The sequence below is a fragment of the Apium graveolens genome, chromosome 8 (genome assembly GCF_009905375.1).
Source record: "Apium graveolens cultivar Ventura chromosome 8, ASM990537v1, whole genome shotgun sequence".
NCBI classification, from domain to species: Eukaryota; Viridiplantae; Streptophyta; class Magnoliopsida; order Apiales; family Apiaceae; genus Apium; species Apium graveolens.
The window spans coordinates 58,258,624-58,268,199 of NC_133654.1; the positions used below are offsets into that span (position 1 = coordinate 58,258,624).

The following is a 9,576-nucleotide window of genomic DNA, read 5'->3' on the forward strand; positions in this document are numbered from 1 at the left end:
TCTAACAGACTGACTCTTAACTCTTGATTTTGAAGGTAAGGAGTTAATATTCTTATTCTTCCTGCTAAAAGAAGCCAGATGGTTAGAACTTCCACAGTTATGACATGTTTTCCTAGGAGCATCAGGAACAGGTTTATAATCATTGCTTTTATTCACACCTTACTTTCCATTCCTATTTTTCCTAGGTGATTTCACCTTGTTTGCATTCTTAACATCTTTCAGCTTATGCTTAAGCTGCTTCTTTGTCATTAAGCCTATGTTCACTTCAGCTGTCTTTTCCTGTTTTAGTTTGTCAAAAGTTGATTCCTCTTTAACTTCTGATTTCTCATTTTCAGACTTTACAGTTATAAACTTAACAGGTTTTAACTTTGGCTTTTGCTTAACAACAGGCTTAATTTCTTCAGTTCCTTTATCATTCTTATCTTCTCCATAACCTAAGCCTTCTTTCCATTTTCCACTACTTAGCAAATTTTGAGTTGTTTTGCCAGAGTTAGTCCAAGTCCTGATAATCTCTCTTTCCTTTTCTAACTCAGTTTTTAGAGATTCATTCATTTTTAGCACTTCATCCCTAACATAAAAAGCATCATCTCTATCCTTCTGAATTTGATGGAACATGACTAACTCTTTTTCTAAGAAATCATTTCTTTTCTTAAAAGCAAGATTTTCAGAAGTTAATCTTTCACATGTTAAAGTTTGATCTCTATAACTCACAAACATGGTTTTAAGATATCTTCTCAACTCATTAATATCATCAGCATGAAAAGCATAAGTAGTCTGAGGTACCTTTGTTTCAGCAGCTTCAGAACTGCTATCAGCACTTTCTTTATCAGCATTGGCCATCAATGCATAGTTCTCCTCACTTTCAGAGTCTGAGGTGTCTGTCCAGTTTTTCTGCTTTGTGACAAGAGCCTTGCCTTTGTCACCCTTTGCCTTCTTGCAATCAGGAGATATGTGGCCTTTCTCACCACAGTTATAGCATTTAACATTGATATAATCTCCTCTGTCAGACTTTCCTCCTCTGCTTTCAGATCTTCTGAAATTCTTCTTGTCAGAACTTGTGCCTTTCCTAGAAAACTTCTTTCCCTTCCTGAACTTCCTATATGCAATCTTTGTGATTCCTTTCACCATAAGAGCACACAGCTTCATCATCTCCTCATCAGCATCAGTCTCAGGCAAGCTTTCAGAATCTGAGTCATCATCACATTCAGAACTTGATGACTCAGTTTCAGACTTTATGACAAGAGCTTTACCCTTGTCTTTCCTTGAGGAAGCTGCTTTGGGGGATTCTTCTTCAGCCTTAAGAGCAACTGTCCTTGACTTTCCTCCTTTCCTCTTGCTTCTTTGTTCCATCTCAAGCTCATGAGTCTTGAGCATTCCATAGATTTCATCAAGAGTTGTTTCATCAAGATTGTAGTTGTCTCTTATTATCGTTGCCTTCAAATCCCAGCATCCAGGAAGAGCTAACAGGAATTTAAGGTTTAAATCTTCAAGATCATACTCTTTATCAACCAATGACAAATCATTCAAAAGTTTGACAAATCTATCATATAAATCATTCAATGACTCATTAGTCTTTGAGTCAAAATGTTCATACTCTTGAGTGAGTATTGTCTTCCTGTTCTTCTTAATTGTGTCAGTTCCCTGACACCTTGTTTCCAGAGCATCCCATATCTCCTTAGCAGTCTTGCAGTTGATTACCCTATTTGACATTACATTATCAATGGCACTATGCAGTAAGTGTCGTACCTTAGCATCCTTAGCAATTGATGCTATATCTTCAGCAGTATAATCACTCTTCTCCTTTGGTACGGTCTTTGCTGCTTCACCTGTAACTGCAACAGCGAGCTTGGTTGGTTTGTGAGGCCCTTCCTTGATTCTATCAAGGTATTCTGGATCTGTTGCTTCCACGAACATGGTCATCCTTACCTTCCATATGGGATATTCAGATGGTCTCAGTATGGGAACTCTGATGGTCTCATACCGACTCTGAATTTGTGTCTTTGGTGGTTCCTCAGTTTTGGTAGGCTTAGTTGGAGTTTCTGTGTCCGACATGATTGTGTTTGGATCTTTAACTGTATGTGTGTTAACAGATAAGCTCTGATACCACTTGTTAGGTCACACACACTGTAGAGGGGGGTGAATACAGTGTATAATACAATCAAATCGATATTAAGTAACAGAAAACAAACTTTATTGAAACAATAAACTCTGTTACAGTGTGGAACTGTTACTTCTTAGTGATGAACAAATATCACGAGAGCTGCTAGGGTTACAATGAATAATCTTCTCGAATATGATAACACTTATAGTGTAAACCCTATGTCTATGTTTATATACTACACAGTTACAAGATAATCGCTAATTGATATGGAATATAATTCTGCTTCCTAAAATATATCAATCAGATATCTTTTCTTCCAAGTATTCCATTCTTCATGGAACTCCTTCTTCATGCATATCTCTTCTTATGTTTATCTCGATCTTCTTTCCTTTAATCAGCTACTGTCCTTATCTGATCGTCCTTCAGCACTTAAGTTCTGATATCTAACTTCTGATGATTATCTCCTGATATTATAAGTACTGATATCCTTAAGTCCTGACTTCCAGTATAAGTACTGATCAACAGTTAAGTACTGATTTGTCCTGTTAAGTAAGATCTGAAATCTAAACATAAATTATATTAGCCATGACATTATCAAATATATCTAACAGGGACTTCAACTTCCAGGGACTCACGCTTCTTCTTCTCCTCACTGAATGAAGTTTTAGCGCCCACCAGTCGAGACCCGACACCCTCTGATTCCCTTTTTAAGGAATCATTAGCCAACTCCAATTCACTTATCTACATTAAACGAAATATGTAGATATAAAACGAGCATATAATTGAAAATAATTTAAGAGAGAAAAATATGTGATTCACACACCTTAGTTCGAAAAGTTGAGTTTACCTTCGAGATCTCGGCCATGCGACTCCGGGCATCATTCAAATCATTTTGAAGCTTCTTTTTCTCATCCTTTAAAATATCCCTCTCTTCTTCAAGCTTTGAAAGAGAGTCTCCACTCTCATCAACTCTATAATCCTCAAGAAGGTGCACCATGTCGAATAAAAACTGTCAAAACATAAAGAAAAATAAAGACTTCGACCAACGAGATCTATAATCACAGTATCTAAGAAATAGGTTAAATAAGCATCTAATAAAAAAAAATGCGCATACCCTTCCAGCTCTCCCTAAACATCGATCAACGAGATCCATTCTGGATCTCTTAGCATAAGCACTGGAATCTTGAGGCAGATTAAAAACTCGGAAAGTTCGAAGAGGAACCGTCGAGCCACCAACCCATCTCTCGGTAGGGCGAATCTCAACACGAATAACTTCCTTGCTCATATCAGGGTCAACGGTAGGCTGTATAATCCTCCGATTCCCAATTATCGTCAAAGTCCTGTTCACACCAGACCCCGCAGCATCTTCACGAGTCTCTTTTTCTGTGTCATCTGGAATCTCAACAACTACAGTCCCCGCCCTCTTCCGAGAAGGAGCCTCGACCCCCTCACAAGGGACACGTTCAGACCCCCCGACCACTTTATTACCGTTCTCGTCCAGCAGTTCAATAGAAATTGTTTTTGATGAAGTATCCTCATCAACCCTCGGTGCATCGACAACTCCAGCCTTGGATTTCTTAACCAACATCATCATGGCCTTGTCCATTTCGACCGAAACTCCACGGTCCAAAAGCTTTCTCAAGGAACTTCCAGCAACTGAAATAAAACATATATAAAACCACATTAGTGGAAATATATAAAGAAAAAGAAAGAGAGAGGAGGAAACTTAAGAGGACAAGTGGCAAAAAGCTTACGGTTACGTCCTTCAAGAAACATAGAGTCCTTTAAATCATTATGCGTAAAAACGGGTCTCGACCCCTGAAATCTATCAAGATACTCACTATCATACTTGTCAAGACTGTTCAAATACTCGACCGTTGACTGGGTTACTTTACGAAAAGGCCTCACAAACTCTAAATCCCTACCCCCGATATAAACCCACTTAGGATGATATCCTGAGTTAGAGGATTTCACACTCACAATTTTAGGTCGCTTACTTTGGGTATCGAAATAGACCTGACCGTTATGATATTGAACACAATAAATCGAAAAAAACAATTTCACAGAAGGAATCCTTTCCTTCTCGTTACACAAAGCAATAAAACCACTAATCTGAGCTACCGAGTTAGGCAACAGCTGGGCGACCCCACACCCTATAGCCTCGTACATAGCTAAGTGGAAGGGGTGCATCGGGAGCCGAAGGCCATACTCGAACATTATTAAGGGGATACCGTACATACCGAATTCCGGCATAACCCACATCCGCTCTTCGGGGGTCGGGATACGTAATCTATCCCCATTGTTCAAATCAACCCAAGACTCTAGTTTGGTCATATTTAATCTATGGTTAGTAAAATGGCTTATGTAATCAAGGCTGCTACCCTGGGGAAACTCAAGACGACCGAGTTCTAAGCTTTCGCGAATAACTCTCTCTATATACTCCAAGGTACGAGGGCTGATCGGGGGAGATTTCTTCGAAGCTACTTCGACACTAGAGAAGATCTCGTCTTCATTCATAAAGTCGAAGAATTTACAAGAATTCAAATTGGGAATCTCAAGATTATCTAAGTTTATGGCAGACTCTTCGTCACTCTCATGTAAAGGGCGTTTTTCAGAATTGCGGAAGCGATCGAACGAACCGGAATTTGGGTAGGCCATGGCAGAGAATAAAAAAAAAGAAGAAGAAGAAGATGGGAACTGCAAAGACGTTAACGACGACAACAAAAGACTCAAACGCAAAGGATACAATCCAAGAATTTGAAACTAAAACGATTAAAGATTTAATCAGAAGAAAATGCTAGGTTGCAGAAAACTTACAGGAATAGAGACGCCGGAGGAAAGATAGCCCCTTTTAAGAAATACTGTAGCACCTGTTTGTTAAAAGAGAGGGAAGGTGAAAAGACTTCTCATATTTAAAATCAATATATACTGGATTGCTAATCATTACACATCTCCTAAACACACAACTAAATGGTGGCAACAAAATAACAAAAAGGAGGCATGCAAACAAATAAAATAAATAATAATTAATATATATATATATAATAATCTTAATATTTGACCTTTTAGCTTATTTTCTATTGTTGTCTTTATTTTGTATTTTTTACAGGTCATAATAAGGAATTTTAGTAGCAAATGTAAAAGATATTGCAATAATGTTCGTGGGGGACAAATGTTGGGCCCGAGAATAAAGGAAAAAGGTGGACCATATATAGGGATTTAAATATATAATCTTGTAATAAGAGGCCCAATAGAGGCCCAATTGTAAAGGGAAAATCCCATTAAGGTCCTTTATAAATAGAGATTAGTTACCCTACATTAAGAGGGTTGGAAAAATAGTATCAATTACCTCTTTCAAATACGATTCAATATATCTAGTCTAACTAGTTTTGTAAATGTGTGGCAAAAATATATAACAGGAAAGTCGCATGTTGCTACAAATGCCACGAAGCTGCTTAAGATGAACAACACGAAACTTCCCCGGTGGTTTACTATTGTGTTTCCAGCAATGTTCGAACAGGCAGAAAGATTAGATCTACATCTAAATTTTCCTAATGACCTGAAATTCTTGATTTCCAGCAATTGCGTTAACAGGTAACTATTTACAGAAGCCTTGACATGGAATTAACTGTCTAAAATTAAGACTCTATGCTTGTAATATCTGAAAAAGGGCCTACAGACAGACAATCACAGGATGTAAAACTCACTCGGTCTGTTAATTGACTTAATTCCTTAAAACAGCAAATATGCGGATGGCCCCATTTGTTTACATAACACATGGGACAGTTTACGTAAACGATACAACATACTTTCATTAAATTTGTCAAAACTGTGGAGTTATAGTTACATTCATTTAAAGAGGTTGTTTATTTCAAAGTTCACAGGCTCAATATCAAATTGTATGTGTAAAAAATAAAAGCATTACTACTTACATTTATTTCAAATCTGATTTGTGACCAAATTGGAACTTTTTGACAAAATATTGAGCTTGTCATAACTTTTAGCACTTGTGACCAAAAGTTGAATTGTGATCGGAAATATTTCCGTTGAACTTGTGTAAAATTTTTATCATAAAAAGTCATATATTTTGTACTAGTCTAAATTTATTGTCTTATTTGACTATTTGGTGGCTAAATTGACCTTCACTAAAAATTGAAGGTAACTTTATTTATTTTTAAAAAAAAGGATAAAAGACATTCTTAAGTAAATTAAATATATTTTATATTAAATAATTTTGTAAGAAATTTTCATTTTCAGTCTAGATTGACGGTAAAAATCAAACAAGACTGTCAAGTTGGACAACAAAACTTATAAGTTGAATGAGTTAGAAGTTTGAAGAGTACATGTTGTGCATATTGTGTAGAGCTAATCTGATATTTGAATCTCATTTGCAACGGAAGGGAGAAGGTTGATGATAAGAATGTGCAGCCTTCACTGAAATCGTTAAGCTGTGCGGAGGCTCTTTTGTCTGCCTGTGATATGGATGAGCCAGTCATGGTGAAGAATTCTAGTGAAGATGGCTCCTTGTTCAAATCACCCTGTGCCTCGGCGGCTGCGTATATGTCCACAGGAAATCCTGAAATTCTCAAATATCTGGAGTCTGTTATTCAGAATTTTCCATGCGGAGGTTTGTCATGTGTTTTGTGCAGCTAGCCTTAAACTTTTTACCATCCACACTTTTTATTTACAACAAGTTTCTGATAGAAATGGAGAGCTGTGTACCTTCTCTGATGTCGTAGATAAGATAAAGTTGTGATGTTCATTCCTAACTATTTCCTGATTATTTCCTAATTATTCATTTTGTTAATGTCAATCGCAGTACCATCAGTGTATCCTGTGGATGAAGAATTCATAAAACTCCGCATGCTTGATAAATTACTCAACCTGGGTTTAGCTGAGTGTTATGGATAAAAAACTAAGGTTATTATTTGCTGTATTTATTACTAAGATTCGGGAGCTCAAGGCCTTTAATGGCTGCTCTCGTGTTTCGTGGCTCGATCTGCCTTTACGAGATGCCTACGTATTTCTGTGAATTAGAGAATCAAGCCAAAAAACGTAGTTCTGATTTGTGGGGTGAGACCCCTTATATAGATGTTGGGAGTCCTTGAATTGGACTTGGTATAGGAGACTTGGTGGGCAAGTCTCATAATTAGAATGGACTTTGGAGTCCTAGATAGTAGGAAACTGATTCCTTATCCTTTTAGGTCCCCGTGAGGCTAATCTATAAGGATTTATATCCTTATCGGGACTCTTCTCAATAGCTGATTTTTTCCTTATTAATTAATTACGAAATTAATTAATAATCAGGGCTTTTGGGCCTTCTTTATTTCATCAGGCCTGATCTGGTCCATCAGGCTTAACCTTTCTGGTCTGAGTATCATATATCTTTTTATTGGGCCTAGCAGCCCACACCTTGCAGTATTTAATTATACTATCATAATTTATTTATCCCTATCATTTGCCCCCCAACTTTTGGGAAACATTGATTAGGTTTCGCAGAAGTTAAGTCTGTTTATTCCCTTACAGGGTTTCGTTTTTCGCGTAAAGTGTGGAGCGACCTACACATCTACAATGAATTTTCCTTTTATTCAGGAATTATCTTAATTTCCAGGATCCCGGGATTTTTCCCTAATTTCCCGGGATTTATCCTTAATTTCTGGATTTTTCCCTAATTTTCTGGGATTTGTCCTTAATTTCTGGATTTTTCCCTAATTTTCTTGATTTTTCCCTAATTTTCTGGGATTTATCCTTAATTTCTGGATTTTCCCCTAATTTTCTGGATTTTTCCCTAATTTTCTGGGATTTATCCTAATTTTCTGGGATTTATCCTTAATTTCTGGATTTTCCCTAATTTTCTGGATTTTTCCCTAATTTTCTGGGATTTATCCTTAATTTCTGGAATTTTCAGATTTCCAGCCCTTTTTCGACCAGGATCCTAGTCGAAATTTCGACCTGGATCCTAGTCGAAACAGGGGTCAGCCTTGCCATCCTGGTCGAAGGAATTCGACTAGGATCCACGACCTGGAATTCGACCAGGATCCTAGTCGAAATTTCGACCTGGATCTAGGACCTGGAATTCGACCAGGATCCTAGTCGAAATTTCGACTTGGATCTAGGTCGAAATTTCCCCCACTTTTTTTTAGCTTCTGGTCATGAGCCTATCGACTAGGATTTCGACTAGGATTCTAGTCGACATTTCGACCTGAATCCTGTTCGAAAATTCTTTGGTTTTCTTGCTTCCTGGTCGAAGGATTTCGACTAGGATCCACGACCTGAAATTCGACCAGGATCCTAGTCGAACTTCGACCTGGGTTTTTAATCCTTATTCTTGAAAGATGCTTGGCTAATTCGACCTCATTCCTGGTCGAGGTTTCGACCTCAATTCAGTCCTATTTTTTCCGTTGTTTTCGCGTATCTAGTCGACAAATTTCGGGCAGGATTCACGACCTGGAATTCGACCTGAATCCTGGTCTTTTTTATCCGTTATTTTCGGGTGCCTGCTCGAAAGTTTTCGAGCAGGATTCACGACCTGGAATTCGACTTGAATCCTGGTCTTCCACTAGCCTTTTTTATTTGGCTTTAATTTAAGGTATTGTATTTTCCAAATCCTAATTGGATTTGGGCCTGGCCTTTTTTATTGGGCCTTATTGAGTTTTTTCCAAATCTTACTGGGCCTCTTTTATTGGGCTTTTCCAAAACTTACGGGGCCTCCTTTATTGGGCTTCTCCAAAACTTACTGGGCCTCCTTCATTGGACTTTTTCAATACTTACTGGGCCTCCTTCATTGGACTTTTTCAAAACTTACTGGGCCTCTTTTATTGGGCTTTTTCAAAACTTACTGGGCCTCCTTTGTTGGGCTTAATATTGATCTGTTTAGAATCCTCTAGAATCCTTGGAATATTCTGGAATGTTCCTTTTTCTGGGCTTTTTCCCATGGGCCTTTGTCCTTAATGGGCTTTTGTCCCTTCAACTTCCTTTTCCTCTTATATAAAGAACTGAGGAGAGGCTACTACTTCTTACCTTCTCATTTCTAAGTTTTCTTCTTTCTCCTCCTGCTAAGATTCTCAGAGCAATAACAGCAAGTCGGAGCTCAAGGCCTTTTTCAGGAGTGCTTCTTCAGGTAAAATTCCTCCCTTTGCTTTTCGTGTCTATTTCTCCATTGTGTGCCGTTTTAAGATAGCCTGTTTACGTGCCCCTTTCTTTTTTCAGATGGCTGACAAAAAAATGACTCGCTTGGCCAAGATGAATGTGGCTAGAAAGTCCAACGAATTTCCTATTCGATCGAGGTATACTTCCTTAATCGACATGATCAACACTCGAGGGGACGAATACCCGTCTGATGCGCACCTGGACGCGCACGATCATATTAGTGCTTTACGGGATCCCAAGGAGCTGGAAAAGTTGAGCAGCTCCTTCAAAATCAAGGAGCCTTTTAAGCTGGTTCTTGCGGGTCCGGCCGACAGGGCCTGTCAGTG

At 38.2% G+C, this 9,576-nt stretch overlaps 1 protein-coding gene across 1 annotated transcript; it reads left to right on the forward strand.

Annotated features, from left to right (window-relative positions):
• The first annotated feature begins 4,757 nt into the window (after window positions 1-4,757).
• Window positions 4,758-7,012, forward strand: LOC141679605 (S-linalool synthase-like). Its single transcript, XM_074486063.1, has 5 exons — window positions 4,758-4,808; window positions 5,211-5,301; window positions 5,521-5,695; window positions 6,502-6,728; window positions 6,921-7,012. Exons 1-5 carry the CDS (start codon window positions 4,758-4,760, stop codon window positions 7,010-7,012), a joined length of 636 nt encoding a protein of 211 aa, XP_074342164.1.
• Window positions 7,013-9,576: the final 2,564 nt, after the last annotated feature.